At 36.0% G+C, this 26,088-nt stretch overlaps 1 protein-coding gene and 1 long non-coding RNA gene across 4 annotated transcripts in view; one reads left to right on the top strand and one right to left on the bottom strand.

Moving 5' to 3' along the window:
* Window positions 1-21,349, top strand: part of ZBTB11 (zinc finger and BTB domain containing 11) — a 36,364-nt gene extending 15,015 nt beyond the window's left edge. For 2 of the 3 annotated variants that reach the window (XM_025283151.3, XM_025283163.2), the window contains 9 exons: window positions 80-311; window positions 7,429-8,267; window positions 8,472-8,651; window positions 11,569-11,814; window positions 13,324-13,468; window positions 14,153-14,270; window positions 16,712-16,870; window positions 17,080-17,255; window positions 17,839-19,996. In XM_025283151.3, coding sequence (XP_025138936.1) covers window positions 80-311; window positions 7,429-8,267; window positions 8,472-8,651; window positions 11,569-11,814; window positions 13,324-13,468; window positions 14,153-14,270; window positions 16,712-16,870; window positions 17,080-17,255; window positions 17,839-18,356 — 2,613 coding nt within the window. In that variant the 3' untranslated portion in view covers window positions 18,357-19,996. Of the gene's footprint in view, window positions 1-79; window positions 312-7,428; window positions 8,268-8,471; window positions 8,652-11,568; window positions 11,815-13,323; window positions 13,469-14,152; window positions 14,271-16,711; window positions 16,871-17,079; window positions 17,256-17,838; window positions 19,997-20,872 lie in introns of those variants that run through there. The other variant, XM_006050469.4, reaches the window with a different exon arrangement.
* Window positions 11,490-24,854, bottom strand: LOC123333219. The gene is made up of 2 exons (XR_006550432.2): window positions 22,829-24,854; window positions 11,490-11,692 (listed from the first exon to the last, which is right to left on the bottom strand). It is a non-coding gene; the product is annotated as an uncharacterized LOC123333219 (long non-coding RNA).
* Between the last annotated feature and the right edge of the window lie 1,234 nt (window positions 24,855-26,088).

Here is a 26,088-nt window from a genome sequence, read left to right as displayed (position 1 = left end):
GTCTTGTTTTAAATTTTGTTAAGGGTGAGAATACAAATGATATATAATGCAACTCTTGGTCTCCTACTTATTTTGATAGGTTGACACCAGAGGAGTGGTGAAACGTTCTTCTCCAAAACATTGTCAGGCTGTCTTAAAACAGCTGAATGAACAGAGGCTCTCTAACCAGTTCTGTGATGTTACTTTGTTAATTGAAGGAGAAGAGTACAAAGCTCATAAATCTGTTCTGTCAGCTAATAGTGAATATTTTCGAGATCTTTTTATTGAGAAAGGAGCTGTTTCCAGTCACGAGGCAGTGGTGGATCTTTCTGGTAAGAATTTTCTGATACTCTTTGTTTGTTTGTTAATAAGTACATACTGGAAGAAGGGTGTGTGTATCTTAAAAACTTAGGATCTGTGCTCAAGTGGAAGAAGCCCATTTATAGCACCAGACTAAGCTGAACTGTAAGCTCCTTCCTTTTAGAAAGGTTTCCAAGGTAGATATATGAAAAGCCTGTCATTTCCTACCACTGCCTGTTAGGCAAGAGAGTGGTAGCACTAGTGGAATTTCTGGGATTTACATTGTTAAAACAGTTTGAGAGAAATCTGTAACTACACCAAAGTTATTACACTAAATAAATATATTATTTTAAAATTGACTGAATCTTATGTTTTGGACATATAAAACACTTCTATATGTCTCTTGTTTTTCATTTTTTAAGATTAATAATCATCATTCATGTAGATTTGATAATCACGTTGTCAGTATAGAATACTCAGAATTCCAGGTGTCTTTTTTTTTTTTTTAATTATTATTATTGTAAATGAGTAATTTGACTGTCCTTTGGCCTCACTAGAATTTATATATTGGCTTAGGAGTCAACAAATGAAAATTTAGGAAGCATTAAAATAGGTAACCTTATTTATACATTTTCTTATACTGTTACTTTGCTATAACTCTTAAATAAGTGATGCCACTGGGTGAACTGTCATTTCCCCTTTCTAAAGCAAAAAAGTGACTTTATTCAGGTATATAATATTCACCTAGTTAGCCACTGATCCTTTTCTGTCTTACTCTGGGAAGTTAAATTCATATATTTTTTCTTAATAGTAGCTGTATGTTTAATTACTAAAAAAGAGTTCTCAGGTATCCACTTTGTGCAGGGAACTGGCCAGGCTCTAGGGATACAGTGATGAACAAGAGCTTTTATGAAGCATAGAGGAGCTATGTTCTAGATTTGATATTTACTTTCGTGATTCAGAGGAGAAAATACGTCTCATTCTGGACCATCTGAATAATAAAACTTATCACAAGTGTAGTCTTGATATATTAGCTTTGAAATTTTTTCCTTATCTTCCTTGCATCTGAAGCAGAAAGAAGAATGCTGCTCTCTTGTTTCTCAGCAGCTTATAGCAAATGAAATCTCTGCTTCCCAGATAACTGCAGCACAGCATCCTATTATTATTTCAGGAAAATACCTCGGTTATTCTTCATTCCATATGCTTATTTTTATATTTTGTTCAGCAAATAGCAATAGCAAGTGAAGTAGACATTATTAAAATCTTTGTTTGATTTTTAAATAGACTAATTATAAGATATGTAAATATTTAAAAATGATAAAATGTACATCTGTTTTCTTGTTACCTACTTTAATATTGTTGAATTCTTTGTTTATGCTTTCAAAAATTTCTTCCCTACTCAGTCATAAAGGTACTTTCATGTATTGTCTTATAGTTTCTCATTCATATTTAACTTTTAATCTGTTTGGAATTTTTTTAATGGTGTGAGATAAGTATTTGATTTCATTTTTTCCCATTTTGATAACTTGTCTCAGAATTTAGTGAAAACTTCCTCTTCCTACCCATCCCACCATGCAAATTCTCTTAAAAAACAAATGTTCACATGTTTGGTACTGATTCTACATTTTTTTGTGGTAGTCTATTGGTTGTCTCTTCCTCCCCTATTATTGCTTGGTCTACCTTATCTTTATAATAATAATGGAAATCTTCACCTTTGTTATTCTGGTAAGTCTTATTCATAGCCCTTTGCTCTTTCACATAAACTTAAAGCACGCTATCTACTTCCACAAAAGGAAGAAAAATGTATTTTGATAGGGATTACATTGAATTAATAAAGTTTTATATTTCTCCATAAAAGTCTTGCACATTAAAAAAAAATTATTTGGCTGTTCTGGGTCTTAGCTGGGGCCTGTGGGACTGTTAGTTATGTCATGTGAACACTTAGTTGGAACATGTGGGATCTAGTTTCCTGACCCATGGTATCGAACCCATGCCCCCTGCACTGAGGGCATGGAGTCTCAGCCACCGGACCACCAGAGAACTCCCTTGCACATCTTTTGTTAGATTATTTTAAGGTAGTTTATACTTTTTGATACTATTATAGTTTTTTTAAATTATGTAATCTGATTTATTTTTATTAATTGTTGATTACTAAATACAGTAGTACTGCTTAATTACCTTAGTCATTCAGACATCTACCTGTAGATTCTTTGAGATTTTCCATATAAAACAAATATATTATGTGCTAATAGTAATGGTTTTGTTTCTATCCTTCCAGTCCTTATAGTTTTAACTTTTTCCTGTTACTTTACAGTGCCATTTAGAACCTCAAAAAAAATAGCAGTTGAATAGAGGTAGTGATAAAGAGTTCACTTATTTCCATTCTAAAGAAAAGGTGTTTTTGTTTTTTTACTGTGAAATATATTGTTTGGTAAATGTTTTAAATAGATAATCCTTTACCCCCTTTAACATTAAGGAAATTCCCTCTGAAATGAATGTGGACTTACCACTGTACTTTTTCTGTGTCTGTTGAGACCATCTTTTTCATTCTGTGAATGCGGGAAATTTTACATGGGTTTACTAATGTTAACCCAGTTTTTCATTCCTGAAATAAATCCACTGTAGTCACAACATATCATATTTTGTACAGACTGCTTAGAATGGTTTGTACAAACTGGTTTAGAGTACTAACGTTAGACTGTTTGCATCTGTACTTAGGAGTAATTTTTCTTTTTCAGTTTGTTGTGTCAGCTTAATCTTACAAATTGTGTGTTCCTTCCAATTTTTACATTCACTGAAGTAGTTACTATGAAATTAGATTTATCTCTTCAATATTTGGTAGAATGATGGCTAAAATTGGGCCTGTAGTAGACTTTGGGGCAAGATTTCTAGCTACTAATTTTGATGCATTTAATAGTTAGGAAATTATCCTATAGATTTTCTATTTCATCTTGAGTAATTTATAGAAGGTTGTGTATTTGCCATAATATGTCTCTTTCATCTAAATTTTCAAATTTATTGGCACAATTTTTTTTATTTTGGCCATGCTGTGCAGCCTGCAGGATCTTAGTTCTGGGACCAGGGATAAAACTCAGGCCCTCCACAGTGAAAGCTCAGAGTCCCAACCACTGGACTCCCAAGGAATTCTGGCACAAAAAACAATTTTTTAGTGCAGAAGAAATTCAGCAAGAGGCAAAGTGATAGGCAAGAAATAGATTTATTAGTGTAGGATGTTTGTAAGAGATGCCAGCTATCAGGCAAGGAAGCTCTGCCCCAGCATAGAATTTTTTTATATCCTTTTATAAATGCTTCCAGTGACTGTAGATATCTCTTTCATTCCTTGTGCATTTTCTCTCATTTCAAAATTTTTTTTTTTTTACTAAAGTTTTACTGGCTTTAAAAGAAAAAGAAGCTGGCGGACTACAACTTGCATGCCAAATCTTGGCCCACTGACCACTTTTGTAAATAAAGTTTTGAGACAACCACACCTATTCATTTGCTTATTGTCTGTGGCTGCTTTTGAATTTACAAAGGTGGAATTGAATAGTTGCTAGAAAAACCAGTGGTCCACAGAAGCTAAAATATTTGCTTATCTCACTGTTTACAGGAAAACTTTCTTTACCCTTTGGCCAAAACATAATTTTTAAATGTTAAAAACTTAACTTTTATGCAAATACTATAGTCCAAGGTCTTGTATAATTAACTGCAGAAACCAGTACGATGTTAAAACTGCTTCTTATAGAATTCCCAAGAATTGTATATATTGTCTTTCAACCAGAGAAATGACTTTGCTCAAAATGAATTTGCTGATGGATGAAAAATTGGTTAATACCCTATAGAGAAATAAACCAATAAAGTTTTGGAGTTACCTTTCCAACCCTGACAGAAATAACTTCTTATTCTTTTACAATTCATTTGCGCTTGCTATTACTTTTCTGTAAGTTAATTTTTACAGAGAGTCTAGTCAGTAGCAATCAATGGTGTTTGCTCAGCACTGCTCTTAAAGAATACTTGACTCCAAAGATATATTATACAGTACAGGGAATAACTACAAGCAGGAGTATAACCTTTAAAAATTGTGGGACACTGTTGTACCCCTGAAACATATAATACTGTATGTCTGCTGTACTTCAGTAAACAAAAGCCCAGTAATCCTTTTTACCTATGAACCAAATTTTTTACATTTAAGTATGGTTGATTACAATGTTGTGTTAATTTCTGCTGTACAAGTGGCAAAGTGATTCTGTTTTATATATATATTTTTAAAATATTCTTTTCCTTTATGGTTTATCACTGCATAGTGAGTTTCTTGTGCTATACAGTAGGACCTTGCTGTTACCCATCCTATTATATAATAGCTTTCATATGCTAACCCCAAACTACCACCCTAGTCCTCCTCCACTACCCTTTACCATTGGCAACAAGTCTGTTCTCTGTGTGTCTATTTCTGTTTTGTAGGTAAGTTCATTTGTGTCATATTTTAGATTCCAGGTATAAGTGATACCATGTAGTATTTGTCTCTGTCTCTCTGATTTCACTTAGTATGATAATTGCTAGGTCCATCCATGTTGCTGCAATTAATGGCTGAGCAATATTTTATTGTACATATGTACTACATCTTCTTTATCCATTAGTCTGTCAGTGGACAGTTAGATTGTTTCCATGTTTTAGCCATTGTAAATAATGCTGCTGTGAATATAGAGGTGCATGTATCTTTTTGAATTATAGTTTTGTCTGGAGCTATGCCCAGGAGTGAGATTGATGGATCATGTGGCAACTGTGTTACTAATTTTGGGGGGACCCTCCATATTGTTTTCCACAGTGGCAGTGTTGACTGTCTTTTCATCTGCCTATTGGCCATCTATGTGTCTTCTTTGGAGAAATGTCTTATTTAGTTCTGTCCATTTTTTGATTGGGTTGTTTGTTTTCTTGATGCTGTTAAGTTGTATGAGCTGTGTGTGTTTTGAAGATTAAACCGTTGTTGGTCACATTGTTTGCTAATATTTTCTCCCATTCCATAGATTACCTTTCCTTTTTGTTTGTGGTTTCCTTTGCTGTGCAAAGTTTGTAAGTTTGATTAGGTCCCATTTGTTTATTTTTGCTTTTACGTCTGTTGCCTGGAGAGATTGACCTAAGAAGACGTTGGTATGATTTATGTCAAGAAATGTTTTGGCAATGGTCTCTTTTAGGATTTTTATGGTGTCATGTTTTATATTTAAGTCTTTAAGCTATTTTGAGTTTATTTTTGTGTATCATGTGAAGGAGCATTCAGATTTCATTGATTTACGTGTAGCTTTCCAACATGCCCAACACCCTTTGTTGAAGAGACTTCTTCCTATTGCATATTCTTGGATCCTTTGTTGAAGATTAATCAACTCTAGGTTTTTGGGTTTATTTTGGGCTCTCTATTCTGTTCCATTGATCCATATGTTTGTTTCTGTGCCAGTACCAAACTATTTTAATTACTGTAGCATTGTATTTATTGTCTGAAGCCTCCCTCCTGCTTTGTTTTTTTTTACTCAGGATTGCTTTGGCAATTCTTGATCTTCTATGGTTCCCTATAAATTGTAGGTTTATTTGTTCTAGTACTGTGAAAAATGTCATGAGTAATTTAATAGGGATTGCATTTAATCTGTAGATTTCTTTTGGTAATATCATTTTAACAGTATTCTTCCATGCTTCTGGATTGACTTCAACTTAGAAATTAAAAAGGTACTAGGTAAAAGACCAAAATACATTTTTTTTTAAAGAAATACTCTTTCTTACCTCAAGCTTATTAACTTAATTTCATAATTTGTAGCAGTATTAATATGGCTTCAGGCAACTTAATTATCAGCTTTCCTAGGAATGACTGAATTAGCGATGTTAGTCATGTTGATGTGTAGTCTCCCCAGCTTTCAACCTGACTCCTAGTACATCTCATAGGTTAAGGCTTCCTTGTATGCTTGTTACTTGTTTATCCCTTATTTGCCTATGTAAAAGGACCACATTTTATGTATCTTCAGTCAACACTGAAAAATACTGCAAACATGAGTTTTTAAACTTTGCTTTGCTTTAAACTTTGCTTTGGCCCTCTGTCATTTTTAATAAAAGATCTCTTAAGATAAATTATTACATATAAGAAAAGCAAGGGCACAGTAAAGTGTGTGTAATACAATACCTGTTGTAAGAAGGAGACAGAAGAGTATTTATTGGGCTGTATAAAGAGACTCTTAAAAAGCTGTACAAATTGTTAATTCGGTCTGGTTATGGAGATGGAATTGGACTTACAACCATGTAATCTTCTAATTTCTGAATCATGGGAATATTAACAATGGTTTTTGAATGTGAAGTACTGAGAACTTAGCATGGAACTGATCTTATTGTCTCACATAAAATGGGAACCTAATGCCTGGTGTGTAGTAATTTGTCTTATTCCTTAGACCAAAGATGAGCAAACTATAGCCCGAAGGGCAGTCCTCCCTTTTTTTCCTTCATTAAGTTATATTGTGACATAGCCACCCTCCTTTACATACATGTTACAATACTTGGTTTCTCTTTCCAGCTACAATGGCAGAATTAAGTAGTTGAAACAGATGCCTTATTGCCTGCAGTATTTATTATCTGATTCTTGACAGAAAAACTTTCCTGACCCTCTGCTATAGACCTTGTTTTAAAATTTTTAGTAATAGAATACTTTGTTTACAATCACATTTTTATATGAGCTTCTGTTTTGAAATGCACAGCTGTGTTTACTGCAGTGAGGTTAGGGGACGGGTTGGTTGGACCCTGCCTACTCACCTGCCTCCCTCTCTTTTTGTACCCTCCATTCTCCAGCAGCTGTTTCTTGAGGGAAATTTGAGGAACCCCCGGGGTTCTAAGGAGTACAGTTTGAAAATGACTGCCTTACAACAACTCTTTGAGGTAGTAAGTGTGATATTATTTTCTATTTTAGGTATTGAGAGACACGACTCATGGAAGTGAGTTAGTCAAGGCTTAATAAGCAGCCAGAGCTCAAAACAATTCCAGAGTGTTTTAATTGCAGAATAAATGGTTATATTTGCCTTTATATTGTATTTTATATTGTCATAATGATACATTAGTTGTTTTTACAAGGTGTTTTAGTGGTGATTTGACTTTTTTGTCTTTCATCTTCCTTGTTTCGCATAGGTTTTTGTAAGGCTAGTTTCCTTCCTTTACTGGAATTTGCCTATACTTCTGTGCTAAGTTTTGACTTCTGTAGCATGGCTGATGTAGCCATCTTGGCTCGTCATCTTTTTATGTCAGAAGTTTTAGAAATCTGTGAAAGTGTGCATAAACTAATGGAAGAGAAGCAGCTAACAGTGTATAAGAAGGGTGAAGTACAAACAGTTGCATCTACACAGGACTTACAAGAACAAAGTGGAGGTACAGCACCTCCCGTGGCTAACAACACGGGAACCACAACAACTTTATCCACTGAACTTGGGGATTGTGAGATCGTACTACTGATGAATGGAGAATTGCCAGAGCAGAATGGAGAGCTGGGACAACAACCTGGGCCCCAGGTTTCTTCACAGGCTGAAGCCACCGCGTCACCTGTGGGCTGTGTAACTGATTCCCATCCTGAAATGGAGTCTGTTGATTTAGTAACAAAAAACAACCAGACAGAACTGAAAACTTTAAACAGCAGAGAAGATAGCACAGTTTCTAGTACTCATCCTAAGCCTTCACAAGAGAATGTAATCAGTAGCTCTCCAGGAAACACTGATATGGGAAATGATACAGCAGCTGAGGATATCTGTGCTGAAGACATTTCAGAGCATAGGCAGGACCTTGACCCGTCCTCGAAAGATGAGGAAAATCTAGCTGAACCGACAGCACTGATGGACCATAGCCCCGATGATGATACTTACAGAAGCAGACTTCGGCAGCGTTCTGTTAATGAAGGGGGATATATCCGACTACACAAAGGAATGGAGAAGAAGCTGCAGAAACGGAAAGCTATTCCCAAGTCAGCAGTTCAACAGGTATGATGAAGAAAGAGTTCACCTTTGTAGTTTTAGCTTTAAGTTGAAAGCATTCTATTGATAAACTTATGGTGAAAAATATTTTGAGGGGGAGGGGAATGGGTGCAGGAAAGCAATTTAATGTTTTAAATACCAATGTTATTAATAAGGTAATGTGAATTTGAGATAGTTAAATTTGGATTGTGTTTTCTGTTCCTTAATCAGGTGGCTCAGAAATTAGTTCAAAGAGGAAAAAAGATGAAACAGCCGAAAAGGGATGCTAAAGAGAATACAGAAGAAGAAGCATCCCATAAATGTGGGGAATGTGGAATGGTTTTTCAGAGACGATATGCCCTTATAAAGCACATACTGAAACATGAAAGAGCTAGAGATTACAAGTGTCCAGTAAGTATCTGGAAAGCTAATTATAAATGGCTCTAACTTCTTTATAAATAGAATCTAGTTTACGGCTTTGTTATTATGCTACCATTTGTATTCTCCTTCTCCCTTATATTGCTGTCATAGTTATCTGCTGATTCATACATGTCATGTTCTTGTCAAAAAATGTTCAGTGACTTACCTCTGCTTCTACTGTAGAAAGATGACAGTAAAATGATCTTTCTAGAAAGTTCATAGAGAGGCAAAAAGAACAGGAGACCATAGCAACTAAATTCTGGCCTCTGATACATTAATGTAGTCTTTTTTTTTTTTGACTGTACCACATAGCACTCGAATCCTAGTTCCCCGACCAGGGATCAGACCTATGCTCCCTTCAATGGAAGTGTGGGGTCTTAACCACTGGACTGCCATGGAAGTCTCTAGATGGAGTCACTGATTCAGTAGATTTGAAAGGGCTCATTCCCAGGCTTTCAGCATGGAAAGCTAAGAATCAATCCAAATTGTATTGCAGAACTACCAGGAGGCTCAGGAATTAATGGTACTAGTGACCTTGAAAGTAGAGGTAAGGCTGATGGTTAGAAAGAGCAAGTGAATCACTACCACCATGCCTTCAGTCAAAGATCTGTCTTCTACTCTCTGAAAAAGATAAAACTACTGCTCTAGAGAACACTGTGGATAATGAGGGTGAATGTATCAGTGTGGTATACCCAACAAGGGAAAGTAGAAGCTTCTATACTGAATATTGTAAGTGCTCTTTCTCTCCTCAAGTCCTGGAATGTTAACAGCCAAACCCTTAACCTTAAAATAGAAAGATTTCTTAGAGATGAGAAATCTGAAGCGCAGTAAAAAAAAAAAGACCTAAAGATACCACTCACTAAAGCCAGGGGTTGACCGTTTTACTTCCCTACTTATACACAAGTTCCAGTCAGTTTTTAAATATCTTACTCTGAAATGTGAATAAACATCAGGTATACAGACTCATAACAAATATTTCAAGCAAAAAACAACTTTGAGGAATTCAAGACTATGCAGTTAGAAGAAAACTAAAAAAAAAAAAAAAAAATGCACATAAAACCCAAACCACAAGTATGATTTATATTAGAGATAAAGGAAAAGATTATGTCAGTGAAACAATAATCATGTACTATGTTTTTAAAAGGAAACTTTAAGAAAACAGAATAGTTTTTTAGGAATAAAATGTATAACATAAAAAAGTCTCTGAAAAGTTAGGAAACATAATTGACTAAATCACTCAGAAAAGAAAGAAAACACAAGGTAAGAATGGGAGTGAAAGAAACTGAGGATTGGTCTAGTTGTATTCTAATGTCCAAGTAATTCTATAAACAGCATGAAGAGAAATCATTAATGCAATGAAAAAAACATTTTAGAACTTGAACATAGACGTTTCCTTGTTAAAAGGGCATGTCACATGTTCAGAATCATGGTTTTAAAATAATTCTTTACCAAATGCATTATGAAATTTCTGAATCAGGAGACAAAGACAATCTTACAAATTGGAAGAGAGAAAGGAAAAGGGTTAGAATAGCTTCAGACATTTCAGCAGCAACAGTGGAAGCTAGAAGATAAAGGCACAATATTTTTAATATTATAAAAGGAAATGATTTCTAACTTGAAGTCAATAGTCAGACTATATTTGCGATGGTACAGTAAGAACAGTTTCAAGACTTGCAAGGTCTGCAGAGTTTTACCCCCTAAATTCCCTTTCTCGGGAAGCTGTTGGTAGAGGTATTCCACCAAAATATGGAAAACATGGGGTCCAATCTGTGAAACAGTTGCCCCAGTTTGGAACACAGCATAGTGCTTTGACGGAGATATCCCACAAGGTGATGTGTTTAAACCTTCTCTCAGCCAACAATTGAGGGAATGTTTGACAACAAATTAGCACTAAATACGAAGAGAAGTTAAAGGGAAAGCAAAAGGAAAGGGAAGAAAATCATACTGTACTATATTGTCCAGCTGTAATAACATGTACATCATCCAAATAATGTAAGCACTGAAACTGATCTCACCAAAATGATGATAAAGCTGTCTTGAGCAAGTATGGTAATGAAAGGAACTGTGTATGTGTAGAGAGTGAAAGGTGTAGAGACTCACCTCCTATTATTCATATTACTCAGAATCGCAGAGATGATCATTAAGAAAGTGTCAAAAAAGTAGAAGTAGTGGACCAACAGGCCAGTTTTATTTATTTTAAAAAAAGTCTTATGGATCGTGACTGTGTATAACTTTGATTTTAAAATAAAGAGCAGAGGCTTTCAGCAATACTTAGCAAGTACAGGATAAAGCTCAAGGACTGGACCTTCCTTGCTGTCCAGTGGCGAGACTCCACACGCCCAGTGCACGGGGCAGGTGCAACCCCTGGTGGGGGAACTAGACCTCACATGCCGCAGCTAAGACCGGAATCCTGTCTGTCACAGCGAAGATAGCGCAGCCAAATAAATGAAACATAAAAAACAAGCACAATGTAAAAATGAAAAGCAAACAAGTCCCAAGGACTATCACAGTTTTATCCTCCCACTTTTTCAAGCCCCTGTGTTGCTCCACCTAACAACTGTTAGTATTCATGTAATGATAGTGTGCTTCCTTTTGTCTGTCTTACCATTCCTTTAAGACCCAGCCTCAGTGCTGAGGCTTTTCCTTACTCTGATTACTCCCCCTTCTTAACTATTTCACCTGTTTACATATAAATCCTTTTTCTGTGGTTAGATTATAAACCCCTGCAGAGTAGAGACTGGGTCTGTCCCTTTTATCTGTATAATCTGGTACCTGGTATACTGTGAGTGTATAGAGTGTATGTGTTTATGTAATTGTAACAGACAAATGGCAAGTTGAAATATGAGTTGCATTTCACTTAACATTTGTAATGAAAATACATTGAGGCAGAACTTACTTTTTCTTTTAGTTGTGTAAGAAACAGTTTCAGTACAGTGCCTCCTTGCGAGCCCACCTTATTCGACATACCAGGAAAGATGCACCTACTTCGTCCTCTTCCAGTTCCGCATCGAATGAGGCACCAGGGTCAACGTCTGAGAAGGGCAGAACCAAACGAGAATTTATATGTTCCATATGTGGAAGGACATTGCCTAAATTATATTCTCTTCGAATACATATGTTAAAGCACACAGGTGTAAAACCACATGCATGCCAGGTAAAGTCATTATATTTATTTTGTTATTTAAAGAAGACTGGAATATAACTGACAGTAAGACTGGTTGAATCTGGAGCCACATCACTTTAGTAAAATATCCCATAAAGTCCTAACTTTTTCAGTTTGTTGCCTAGGTCAAGGATGATTCCCATTTTTGCTCTTTAATTTGTTGTCTGAAGTTGTAGTTTGAAATAAATCTGTTTAGAGTGTTAAGGAGACTTGATGGAATTCAGAGTGTTGCTGGTGAGAATAACCAACTTCTAAATCATACCTTCATGTTTGGCAGGGCCAGCCTGGCTTGGTAAGGAACCTGTGACTTAAATCTTAGCAGAAATTCTGCCTAAAGTCTGTGTCCTTCTCCAGAGCTGAAGACTAAATGTCAAAATGTGATTGCTGGTTCAGAATCCTGTGATAAGCCAGATTTGGGCTATTTGAAACAGTGAAAAATTTCTAGCAGCACCTGTAGCTTTGCATATAAGGATGACCCACTATTTTTATTGATAGTTTTGGAACCAGTAACATTTTTAATGTTTTTCTCTCTTGTTTTTTTAAGCATTGTATTATGTGAAAAAAGAATGTCAAAGAATAGAATAAACCCTTATGTACCCTTTACCCAGCTTTAGTAGTTATCAACACATGGTCATTTGTGAGTTTTTTTAACTAAAAAAATTTTATTGAAATACAGTTGATTTATAATTTTGTGTTTTAGCTATACAGCAAAGTTATTCAGCTATTTATTCATTCTTTTTTAGATTCTCTTCTATTATAGGTTATTAGAAGATACTGAGTGTAGTTCCCTGTGCTATGCAGTAGGTCCTTGTTGGTTATCTATGGTTAGTTGTGTTTTATATGTACTGTCACTCACTCCCTTCCTACCCCTTCCCTTCAGTTATTTTGAAGCCAAGTCCTAAGCATCATTGTATTCATATATTTAAAAGTTAAATGTTAATTGGACCTCTGGTCTTCAACTGTAGCCCTACTCAAGATGCGTGGTCCATGGAAGATAAGTAAAAAAAATGGAGAGTAAGCATGTAGAAACTGTCATGGTATTTTGACATTGTTTGACATCTTTATTGTGTTTAACAAAAATCCCTAATAGATTGAAGAAAGGAAAAAAAACTGGTACTTCATCAGAGTTTGAGAAGCACTGTTTTAGTTGGTATAGATGTGAATGAGTATATTGTTCTTGACTAAGCTTCCATGTCTCTTTTAATGTATATTGTTTACCAGTTTCAGAAAAGACAGTGTGAGGGTTTTTTGGTACTGTTTTAAGGTCTTCCACAGATTACATGGTTGTAAGAAAAATAGAAATATTTGTTACATACGGAATCAGGAGATAATCAACGAGCTTAAAATCTTAGGCCCTTGTTTCAACTTAAACGTTGTTATTTTGTTTATAATTTAAGGTTTTAATTTAAAATAGCATACTAGCTTCTCTATCTTCATTCTTCAGAAACAGCCCTTAACTCTTTTTCTGTTTTACTTGTTTAAATACCCATGCTGCTTTAGGTCTGTGGAAAGACTTTCATCTACAAACACGGTCTAAAATTACACCAGAGTCTCCATCAATCACAGAAGCAGTTCCAGTGTGAACTATGTGTGAAGTCATTTGTTACCAAAAGGAGTCTTCAAGAACATATGAGTATTCACACAGGTAATGAGAAATTTATATTGACATAGTTACATGTTATATACTGTTAGCTTTCCCAGTGTATTGATTATGCTATAAGACTGTATATGTGCAGTTTTTTTAATTAATGAGAGTAAAGCTTAAAAGTTGTTCTTACATCTAGTTTTAGAGCTATCTTATTTGTATAAAAGTTTTTTAAACTTTTTTTTAATTAGTGCACATGTCTGCTTCATGTCAATGTATGGCTAAATCCACCACAATATTATAAAGTAATTATCTTCCAATTAAAAAAAATTAATTTTTAAAAAAGTTAAGCAATAAGCAGATGTAGCTGTCAACAAGTATGTGGTTTATAATTTTATTAGAATTTTTAGTCCACATATACTAATTTTCACATGTTTAAAGCAGTTACGTAGAAGTGGCTGATGAAGGGTAGATAATCTGCTGTAGAACTTGTATACAACTGTACACTGTTATAATCCAGATGACCATGCAAACCTCCCAAATTCTTTGGGCAGTAGTGGCCTCACTAGTACTATACTGAGAGGAAATAGGATATTTGACATAGTTTGTTATTCTTAGAAGGTGGGTGCCAAAAGTCATAGCTTCTGTGTTCACTTGATAAAGTAGCTTCTGAAGTATGACATAAAGTATTGTTAGAAGAGCACCCGATCACTGGATTTGTGACATGCTTTTTAATTCTTATAGGAGAGTCCAAGTACCTTTGCTCAGTTTGTGGAAAGTCTTTTCATAGAGGCTCTGGGCTTAGCAAGCACCTAAAGAAACACCAACCAAAGCCTGAGGTTCGAGGCTATCATTGTACTCAGTAAGTATTTAGTATGTGAACCATTCAATTAATTTATGTTCTTACTCAGTTCATTTGAAAGTTGTTTCAAAGGAAAATATTTGAGGTGGCTGAAGTTGATTAGATATAGTTTGATACAGTATCACTTGATAATGTGTCACTTTCAAAGTTCAACTGTAATTGAACTCTGCTAAGGAAGTGGATATTGAATATTCATATGTAATTATATAAACATACACACATACATATCTGAGGTGATGGATGTGTTAATTAACAAATGGTAGGAATCCTTTCACAATGTGCATGTGTGTGTGTATACACACATACTGAATCATCATGTTTTACACATTAAATACCTTACAGTTTTGTCAGTTACACCTCAGTAAAACTGAAAAAAGAGAATAGTTGAATCTAATAGTAAACTATTATTTTACTTAAAAAAAAAATACTATTTGTTTACTCTTGATTTTAATCAGTTTGCCTTTGTCTAGGTGTTCCTATTTATTTAGCAGTTTTATTTGCATTATAAATCTCATACCATATGAATCATTCATTTTAAATGCCTTAAAGAAATTCTTCAAATGTGCGACCTAGGGGTAGGGACTATAGGAATGAATGGTCCCTTGGTGCCAGGCAGAGATTCTTTATAGGCAATTCTTCTGAAGTACTGGACTTGTTGCTCATTTCTCTTTTTCTTCAGACTCCTTTCCTCTCCCTCTTCTCCCAGAACCTCCTGAGATCCCTTTTATAAAGTTCATATAACATAGCATTTATCATGTTAAAGTGTTCAGTTCAGTGGCTCTCGGTACATTCAGTGTTGTGCAAGCATCACCACTGATTCCAGAATGCCTTCAACACTCAGCCAGGCAGTTTACAATCCTGCCATGGTCTTCTCTTTCTTTTTGTGCAGAGTCAGCCATCAGTGAGAGCATGGAGCATTTTCAGCTCTTTTCTGAGCGTGTGCCAGCCCTGGGCAAATAATTTGCCTGGGAATATGGGAGAGTTTTTCAAAGGTCTTATTTCCTGAAGTATCTCATTCTTCAGCCTTTCCTCCCAACTGCCATTCCTTGCCCCAGCAGCTGTGGCTAATACCTTTACCTCTAAATGTTTCCAACCAATCCCTCCTGTCTACTCTCCCCACCACTCCCAAGTCCTCAGCACTGGGGGAATTTGGCTACATAAAAGCAAGCACTTTGAGAGGTACCAGGTAGTTCAAAACAACTACAGTTCGGTTTAAGTCCCTCTAATACTGTGAACCCATAGAGAGAATGAATTCTGTGTCTACTGAGCTGAGGAGCCAGGGGATGGGGTCAGGGTGAATTGAAATGCCACAAAGCTCTTTTACCAGGATTCAACAATTTTCTTTTTAATTAAATAATTACCTGGTTGCTGTAAACTTTTAATCAGTTTCCAGAGCACCAGTAAAATTGATTCTGACTGTTTTTGCCACTTTGTCTACTGATTTTGTGGAAGCTTGGGCTTTTGGAGTTACCAACTCTGCCCATATTTGCTGATGTCACTCTGATCAGTCTTATTTTTATTTTTTACAGATTTTTTGATGTGTACCATTTTTAAAGCCTTTTTTGAATTCGTTTCAGTATTGCTTCTGTTTTATATTTTGGTTTTTTGGCCCTGAGGCATGTGGGATCTTAGCTCCCTGACCAGGAATCAAACCCACAACCCCCTGCATTGGAAGGGGAGGTCTTAACACTGGACCGCAGGGAGTCCCCTTACTCAGTCTTATTTTAAAAGAAAAGTAGTTTATTATGCATACCTTTATAGCTGCAAATGTAAGAAAACCCAGTTTAAACTGGCTTGAATGAACTAGGAGTCTGAATGGTTTAATGTAAATTGATTTCAGATTTATTAGCACTTGATGTCTGTGAGGCTCAATGTGGATAAGACAGTGGCAATGGTTTCAGCCCCACATTCCCTCAATTCCCAAATTGTCAAGCTGCATTTCTCATGTTCCTGTAAAAGCCCTGAGGTCACTCCCATTGAATCTGGCTAAGGCATTTGGTCTTATGGTCTTATGTGGATCAATCACAGTGGCCAAGAGAATGCTGTGCTCTGATTGACCTACACCTAAGTCAGTTGCTCCATCCTTATGGGCAGGAGTAAATCCTACCCCCAGCAGATGAACAGAATGGGAGAGGGTGAAAATGGATGTAAAAAGGGCACATCCCAAGGAGTTGAGGAGAAGCTAGAAGATAATCACCTTTATGATAACCTTTGGGAGCTTTGCAGGATTCTTTCTAAAATGTTTCTAGTACTCTGGAACTAAACGAACTTAACACACTCCAGCCTTGATGCAAGATTGCAATACTAAGATTTTGTTTTGTTTTAAATTGGGATCATCTTGTAGAGTTCTGGAAACCCAGGAATATACTGAGTTCTTGGAAACTTCTTTTAAAAGAATAAGATGATCCATCCATTTGGGTGAATGGACTTTGTTATTGCAGATGTGAGAAAAGTTTCTTTGAAGCTAGAGACCTTCGCCAGCACATGAACAAACATCTTGGTGTGAAGCCATTCCAGTGCCAATTTTGTGATAAATGCTATAGTTGGAAGAAAGACTGGTATTCCCATGTGAAATCTCATTCTGTCACTGAGCCGTACAGGTGGGTAAATCTGGGGCGAATCTGAGCTTAATTGAGATATGTATGTACTTGGATTAATTGTTAGTCCATTAGTACGGTTTTGGTGTTTAGGAAAAGGTAATTTGTGTTTTTCGTCTATTTTAGGTGTAATATATGTTTTGTTAGTCCATTAGTACGGTTTTGGTGTTTAGGAAAAGGTATTCCTAATTTGTGTTTTTCGTCTATTTTAGGTGTAATATATGTGGCAAAGAATTTTACGAAAAAGCATTGTTCAGAAGGCATGTAAAGAAAGCTACCCATGGAAAAAAAGGACGAGCAAAGCAAAACCTGGAACGGGTGTGTGAACAATGTGGAAGAAAATTCACTCAGCTGAGAGAGTATAGAAGACACATGAACAACCATGGAGGTAACTACACTTCATGGAGTTTAATAGATAGACCTTTAAATAGAATACAGACCAGTCCAGTAGTGATTCTTCCTTTTCCATGCCTCTTGTCTGTTATCTTATCTTCCTTAATGAGAGATTAATCCCATATTATGGAAAATGTGTTCAAATAATAGCAGTGATTGTGAATCTGACTACCTAATTGTTGTGTAGATAGGTAGATTCCTTTCTTAGTGAGCTTAATATTCTGTATTAATATTTTTATTCTGGAATGGATTACTTGAGCTTCTGTTTTTTTATCCTAGGATTATAGGATTGCTGGGAAGGTGTAAAGGGACTTTCACAGAAACTCAAAATTGTCTCAGAGTAACTTCTATCCATAGGAACATCTTTAGAGGTTATATCCAGAATCTGCTTTATTCTAGGGGAAACCATTTGTCCCTAACTAAAAGATGGCCATAGTCAAGATAGTAAGGTTTATGGGATACTGTACTTTAAAGCATTATTTATCAGGCAGCTGTAATAAATTTTGGTACTTGGACCTCACCACACACACACACACACACACCCCTCTCTTTTCCTTTTTTTTTTTTCCTTTTACTAGGAGTTAAGCCATTTGAGTGCTTAACATGTGGAGTTGCTTGGGCTGATGCCCGATCTCTGAAACGCCACGTCAGAACACATACAGGTGAACGGCCTTATGTTTGTCCTGTGTGTAGTGAAGCCTACATAGATGCTAGAACACTCCGTAAACATATGACTAAATTCCACAGAGATTATGTGCCTTGCAAGATCATGCTGGAAAAAGATACCCTTCAGTTTCATAACCAGGGAACTCAAGTGGAGCATGCTGTTAGCATCTTAACAGCAGATATGCAGGAACAAGAAAACAGTGGTCCTCAAGAACTTGAAACTGTGGTAGTGACGGGAGAAACTATGGAAGCTCTTGAAGCTGTTGCAGCGACTGAAGAATGTCCGTCAGTATCTACACTCTCTGACCAAAGTATTATGCAAGTGGTTAATTATGTGTTGGCACAGCAGCAAGGACAGAAGCTCTCTGAAGTCGCAGAAGCTATTCAAACTGTTGAAGTAGAGGTGGCACATATTTCAGAAACAGAATGAATGTAGTAATAGAGATAAAAAGAAGCGACGTCTCATGTATATTGAACTCACAGAACATTTGTTTACAATACTGTATGACTATCTGCCTGGAGTTTGTATGTACAGGCTCTGGGCTATTTGGTGGTGTTTTAACATACAACGATTTGTCTAGCTAATGGTTCTGTAGAAAAGTCCATTTACTGTAAACAAATTGAAAACAAATCTATTTGGTGGCAGTGGATTATCATGGTATACTTCTTACGAATTAATGTTTAAAAAAGAACTGTACTAAATTAAAAACCGTACAGTTTTATTTGCATTTTGACTTGATTATATATACTTTGAATTTAAAAGGCTGTACTAATTGGCTTTCTCTTTTATTTTCAAAATATAGAGGTTCTGTGATTTCATTTGCCCTGTTTATGGGTTAAAAATTCTAATACAAAACATTTTAGTAGGATGCATAGGTATGTTACATTTTTTTAAATGCTTCACATCTGTGATTCTTGACTTACTATTTATTTTATCCCTTTATAAAGTCAGGTATTCTTTATTCTGTTGTAAAGCACTTAATGAGTTACATGTTGTAATCAAGTTTGCACAGTGTACTTAATCTGTATGGGGAACCCTTAAATGAATAGCTAATTTTTCAAATGCAATTCAAATGCATGAAATGCCTATTAAGCCTTACTATGCTAACCTTCAAGGCAAGTAAATTGACCATGAGCAAAGAACACTGTTAATAATCTCTGTTGATGGGAAATTTCTCCTTGATAACAAGAAAATAAATGGGGGGGTAAAAGGTTAAAACTAGGTTTGGTTGTTTGCAGCTTTTGTATCATGTTTAATTGTTCAATTTTGTTAAAAAACTGCAGTTTAGAAATAGGATAGCAATATAGATATCTACAGCAGTCCTGTGGATACCATATGATTGTCAAGTAATTTCAGAATATTGAAAATTCTTCAGTTCAACCCTCATTATAGTATACTACTTAAAGGAATTGATTATGGCCCACCAAATTGTTAAAAGTAAATTCTTTTTAAAAGTTGCCTGAAAACTTAATTTGTGTGTTTGATTTTTAAATTCCCACCTCTGTAAGCTATCTAATTTTCTAATTTTTCAAAATAACCATGGGGAGATATCACATTTCTCTCCTGGGATACTACCACTCAAGTTATAATTGTTAAAATTAAACTTCTAAGTATTAGAATAAACTAATATAAGGTGTAAAATTAAGATATAAGCAAATCACATGTAAATCATTCCTAAAGCACAAGAAAAGAATGTGCCTTGATGTATATATATTATTAAAATGCTTATTCCAGTTTACTTTAAGTGGCTTAAAAGAAAAATAAATGTGATGCCATGCATGTGCTATACCTGCATATGTAATATTTGCATTTGCACATTTCCCATTGTTTCGGTAGCTGTGTGGCTGACTTTGAATTTTAAGTGGATTGACATAACAGTCTACAGCTTTATAATGGCTGCTTGTTTAATCGTATGTTTCAGTTAGTGAAAATGTATTTCAATCTAAAATTTGGAATTGTCTTTATGTTCCATTGTCACCACTGTTATTAGATTTAGTTAATTGGGTAAGACCATTAATGTATGTCATAAATATGTAAATAAAAGATGTTGAATCTTGTTTAAAGCATAAGCTTTGTAGTTAAGCTTGTCACTATTTTCAGCTCATAAGTCAGTTGCTGTTATTTATTATTAAGTTAATCCATTTTTAAAGAGGAGGGGAATTGAACACATTAAAAATAACCACTGAGGGAACATATAATACTATTAAGACATTATTACACTTAAACATAATCTTAACAACAAAATCAAAAGTAGTACAATTAACTGCCATGTTTGGATAATTTAAGTGTGTTTAGAGAATTACATAAATTTCATGCAGAAGTAAGTATAAAGATTCCAAAAATTCAGTTTTATGTTTCCATGGAGAAACAGTTTATAATAATTCCTTTCTAAAAGCACACATTGATTTGTTGTTGTCAGATCAGGTATCTCCTGATTAAATCTGCTTGTTCTGTTTTATTAAATTTCAGTGGCTTTTTACGTAATTTCACAGTTACTTTAACTGCTGGATTTAGTCCAGACCTTCAGTGTCTTTTTATCTTTTATAATAGCTGTGGTGTAACTGTACATGATGCTTCCCACTCATAACTGAATTAGAGGATTCAACCTATAATGGCAGTTTAAACCTTTAGGAACCATGGAGGTTCCTAAACAGGGGTTTTACATTTACTGTTTGGATAAATATATCAGGCTTATTTTATAGTCTGTTATCTGAAGTTTTGAAGTGAATACTGCTGTTTATTGGATTTCTCCAGAATGTTATAAATGTTAAGAGTACAGGTTGTTGCTTAGTCGCTGAGACTCTTTGTGACCCCATGGTCTGTAGCCCCCGAGGCTCCTCTGTCCATGGGATTTCCCAGGCAAGAATACTGGAGTGGGTTGTCATTTCCTTCTCCGGGGGATCTTCCTAACTCAGAAACTGAACCCACATCTCCTGCATTGGCAGGCGGATTCTTTACCACTGAGCCATCTTGACTTTGGGCTTAATTTGCTGCCTCTTTCCAGTTTACCACCATTCAGGTAAGGCCTGCTGACTTTTATCTTTTCTAATGTATGTACTTAACACCGTAAGTTTCTTCTAAACTCAGCTTTCACAGCATTCCACACATTGGGATATGGTATTCCTTCACTGTTACTTGATTTAAAATATTTTTAAATTTTCATTATAATTTATTCTTTCACATATATTTTACTTCTAAACATAGAGGGTTTTGGGGTTATCTTTTTTGTTAGTGATCTCTAAAATTATTTTACTGTGATTAAAAATATATTGTGTATTTTTTATTCTTTAACATTTGATGAGGGTTATTTTTTATGGATAAGCAGTGGTCAATTTTTGTAAATGTTTCATGAGAACTTAATTTTATGCAGTGTGGAGGCATTGTTTTAATATATGTCAATTAAATGATTATTTTTGTTCAAATATCCTGTACCCCTATTCTTTTTTTCTCGTTTGTTGGTTCTATCAGTTAGAAAAATACCTCTACCTGTATGAATGTAGATTTGCCTATTTCTCCTCCTTTTAATAATCCTGGCAGTTTTTGCTTCATATATCTTGAAGCTGTTATTAGTTGTCTAATACAGAATTGTTTTCCTGGTGAGTTAAACCTTGTATCATTATGAAAGGGTAAAATGAAGAGCCTTTGGTAATGCTCCTGGCTTTATGTCTACTTTGACTGAAATTAAAATAGCTACAGGGGCTTCCTGGTGATCCAGGGGTTAAGAGTCCACCTTACAGTTCAGGGGACTTGGGTTCCATCTTTGGGGAACTAAGATCACATATGCTGCAGGGCAAATAAGCCCCAGTGCAGCAGTTACTGAGCTCACATACTGCAGCGGGAGATCCTGCATGCCACAACCAAGACCTGACACAACCAAATGAATATTTTTAAAATAGTAAAATAGCTACATCAGGATTTTTTTGGGGGGTGGTATTCACGTGGTACATTTTACCATGCTTATTGCTGTCAGCCTGCTCATAACCTCATATTTAAGGTATGTCTCTTATACATAGTATATGATTGGCTTTTTTGGCTGTGCAGCATGTAATATCTTAACTCCCTGACCAGGGATTAAACGTATGCCCCCTCCAGTGGAAACATGGAGGCTGAGCCACTGGACCACCAGAAAATTTCCTATGGTTGTTTTGAAAAAAAAGTCCAGGCTGCCAGTCTTTGTCTTTTCATAGGAATATTAGTTCAGTTAGAAAGTGCTCATTCAGTCGTGTCTGCCTCTTTGCAACCCGTGGACTGTAGCCTGCCTCTGTCCATGGAATTCTCCAAAAATACTAAAGTGGGTAGCCATTCCTGTCTGCAGGGGAATCTTCCCAACCCAGGGATCAAACCCTGGTCTCCTGCATTGCAGGCAGATTCTTTGCCATCTGCTGCTGCTGTGTCGCTTCAGTAGTGCCCGACTCTGTGTGACCCCATAGACAGCAGCCAACCAGGCTTCCCGTCCCTGGGATTCTCCAGGCAAGAACACTGGAGTGGGTTGCCATTTCCTTCTCCAATGCATGAAAGTGAAAAGGGAAAGTGAAGTCGCTTAGTCATGTCTGACTCTAGTGACCCCATGGACTGCAGCCTACCAGGCTCCTCTGTCCATGGGATTTTCTAGGCAAAAGTACTGGAGTGGGGTGCCATTGCCTTCTCCGCTTTGCCATCTGAGCCACCAGGAAAGCCAACTAGAAAACATGACATGGAGTAGTTTCGTAATGGTAACCCTCTCCAGTATTCTTGCCTGGAAAATTACATGGATGGACGAGCCTGGTGGGCTAGTCAAGGGGGTTGCAAAAACGCCAGACATGACTTAGTGACTGAACCCACACAAAGGCAATGTATAATAAATTTTACTGCTGTGTAAAGCAAAGATTTCTCAAAATTTAAACAAAAAAAAAATTACTGACATATTTGCATATAAATCTACCACTTGAGTTTTTCATTCCTTGCTGTAAGTTCTTGGCACAGTGTCTTCTACTCCACGGGCATCCATTTCATGAGCTGTAGGCAGTGTAAGTTCAGATACATATCAACACTTTACAACAGATGTGAAAACACTTAAGAGGCATAATAGTTCATTAACTCCCACACCAGTGGTAATTACTGTTATACAATTGTGCCTTATGTTGACCCCATTTCCCCTTGAAAACCCTCTGTGGATTTTCCTAAATCTTGACTGAAGGTTTTTCTTAAACTTTAAAAGTTATCCTGTATATATATATGTGTGTGTGTGTGTGTGTGTGTGTGTGTGTGTGTGTGTGCGCGTGCGTGCGTGCCAGTTTTTTTTCTCTTTAGCATCTACTATTCTCCAGGTACCTAGATCCAGACCCCCTAGTCATCTGGGATGCTTCCATCAGTGATTCAGCCAATGAATTCCTTAGCAATGTCTCTGATCTGTTACTTCTATTACATCACTACTAATTACTGATAACATATTTTATGTGTGGATGTATGCTCAGTCATGTCTGACTCTGCAACCTCAAGGACTATTAGCTCAGCAGGCTACTCTCTCCATGGGGTCTCTCAAGCAAGAATACTGGAGTGGGTTGCCATTTTCTACTCCAGGGGATCTTCCTGACCCAGGGATCAAACCCACATCTCTTTGATCGCCTGCATTGGCAAGTGGATTCTTTACCACTTCACCACCTGGGAAACCCTGTTAACATAGTACTCTTTTAAGACTTAATAAACTCACAAATGCAGTATATTACCAATATCTTGGCTTTCCAGTTTTCATGCTTGCCCTGTTTTTTTCTTACACACATTACTTCAGATTAATATCTGAAATTGCTCTTAATCTTGAACCTTCCTAGTTTTCTAATGGCTCTAAGTCCACAGCAGGGAAGTCATAAGTTAGTAATGAAAGTGTGTAATGTGACAAGAGATGGCTGTTGTCAGGATCTTTCTCCATTTCAGCATGATGGCACTACCAGCACCCCTTAAGAGATGGCACAGAACGGCAGCTCTTTTTGTGTTTTTGGCAGTGTGGCACGTGGTATCTTAAGTTCCCCCAAGAGGGATCAAACTCACACATCCTGCATTGTAAGTGCAGAATCTTAACCACTGAACCACCAGGGAAGTCCCATGCCTGCTTCTTCAGTTCCTCCTATTGGAGAAAGCAAGGCCTGTAGTAAAATTTATACTTAAGATTCCCAGTTGTCTTCCTTGGAGCATCTCATAGTCGATGCCTACTGTAGCATTCAAATAAGATAGAATGAAAAGAAACCTGTTTAAAATCAACTGGGAAAGTGACATTATCTTCTCAGAGTAACCCTTTGAGAATGTAACTATATTTAAATGATGTTTTGGGAAATTTATTGGTATGGTAATGCATATAACTGTTCATACACAGATTAATATTCTCTCACAGCAAATATATTTAGGGGGTTTTATATCAAACTTAGTATTATTAGATTCATGGTTAAGGGACATACCTTGTCAATCTATTAAGTCAAACCACTGTCCACATTTTAGGTTTTTTTTTTAACTTTCTTTTAAAGAGCAGTTTTAGGTTCATAGCAAAACTAAGTGGAAAAGTAGACATTCCTTATATAACCATATTCCCACATACACACCTTTTCATTCTCAGTTGCATCTTCAGTTAGATCTGCTTTAACCATTTGCAAATACTTTACCTAATTAGTATCAATACTTGCATTCTTTCCATATTATTTTCTTTGCAGTACTTGATACAAAGGTGGTGGTGTTCAGTCGCTCAGTTGTGTCCGACTCTGCGACCCTGTGTACTGCAGCACACCAGGCTTCCCTGTCCTTCACCATCTTGTGGATGTCCACCAGTTCCCGATGTCAAAACTCATGTCCATTGTCAGTGATGCTACCAACTTATCCTCTGTCGTCCCCTTCTCCTGCCGTCAATCTTTGCCAGCCAGCATCAGTGTTTTTTCTAGTGAGTCAGCTCTTTGCATCAGGTAGCCAAAGTATTTGAGCTTCAGCATCAGTCCTTCCGGTGAATATTCGGGACTGATTTCCTTTAGAATTGATTGGTTTGATCTCCTTGCAGTCCAAGGCACTCTCAAGAATTGTCTTCTCCAACACCACAGTTCAAAAGCATCAATTCTTAGATGCTCAGCCTTTATGGCCCAACTGTCACATCCATACATGACTACTGGAAAACTATAGCTTTGACTATACGGGCTTTTGTCAGCGAAGTAATCCTCTGCTTTTTAATATGCTGTCTAGGTTTGTCATAGCTTTTCTTCCAACGAGCATCTTTTAATTTTATGGCTGCAGTCACCATCTGCAATGATTTTGGAACCCAAGAAAATAAAATCTGTTTCCATTGTTTGCCCATCTAATTGCCATGAAGTGATGGGACCAGATGCCATGATCTTAGTTGTTTGAATGTTGATACAATATTTCTTTTTATTAAAATCAGGGCATAATAATTATATATTCTTGAAGTATTATTTAGGAACTTTATTTTCAGTCATGGTTACATGGGTAAATTCATAGTTGCTACTGATCTAACCATTTCACATCAACTAAGATTAGTCATGGAATTCTAAAAGCAGTTATATATATAATAATATAAATCTTTATATCTAAATATAATTTAGATATTATATATTAATATATATATAAAATAAAAGCAGGAATAAAATAACTTCAGGTGTATAACTATCATGAGATCAGGAAAATACTGCTGGATTCTGAGTGAAATTCATTTTTGGTGTATTTGGATGACATCAATCAGTTATAAAGATACATCAGAGTTCAGACTTAGTGTAAAGTTATACTTGTCATCCTTGATATTCTACATAGTACACAACTTTTTTTTCTAAATATTACGCAATGTGAATTCAGCTGATAAGAAAAATAAGACACTCCCAAAGAGGACTTACACTTACAAGAAAACAAAGTTTAGAACAGAACATCTCCATTAAAAAAACACAAGATGTGAATAAGAGTTCTATGTCCACGTGCAATAATTTAGTAAGTGTTTCTTGTGATGTAGCCCAAGGCTTTTGGTCTGAAAAGTTCTCACATCCCTGAGGCCCAAGCATGACAGCTAATTTATCTTATTTAGAGATACTTCTATTCCCCACTCAGTTCTCCAGTTATCAAAGTAATGTGGGATAAACATAGAAAATTTGGAAACTATAGGGAAATGAAGTAAAATGTAAATAACTAAAACCAATTATTACTA

Source organism: Bubalus bubalis, chromosome 1, assembly GCF_019923935.1.
Source record: "Bubalus bubalis isolate 160015118507 breed Murrah chromosome 1, NDDB_SH_1, whole genome shotgun sequence".
In the NCBI taxonomy this organism is placed as follows: domain Eukaryota; kingdom Metazoa; phylum Chordata; class Mammalia; order Artiodactyla; family Bovidae; genus Bubalus; species Bubalus bubalis.
Note: the sequence above shows the minus strand (reverse complement) of the source record. Positions and strands in the feature narration are given on the sequence as shown.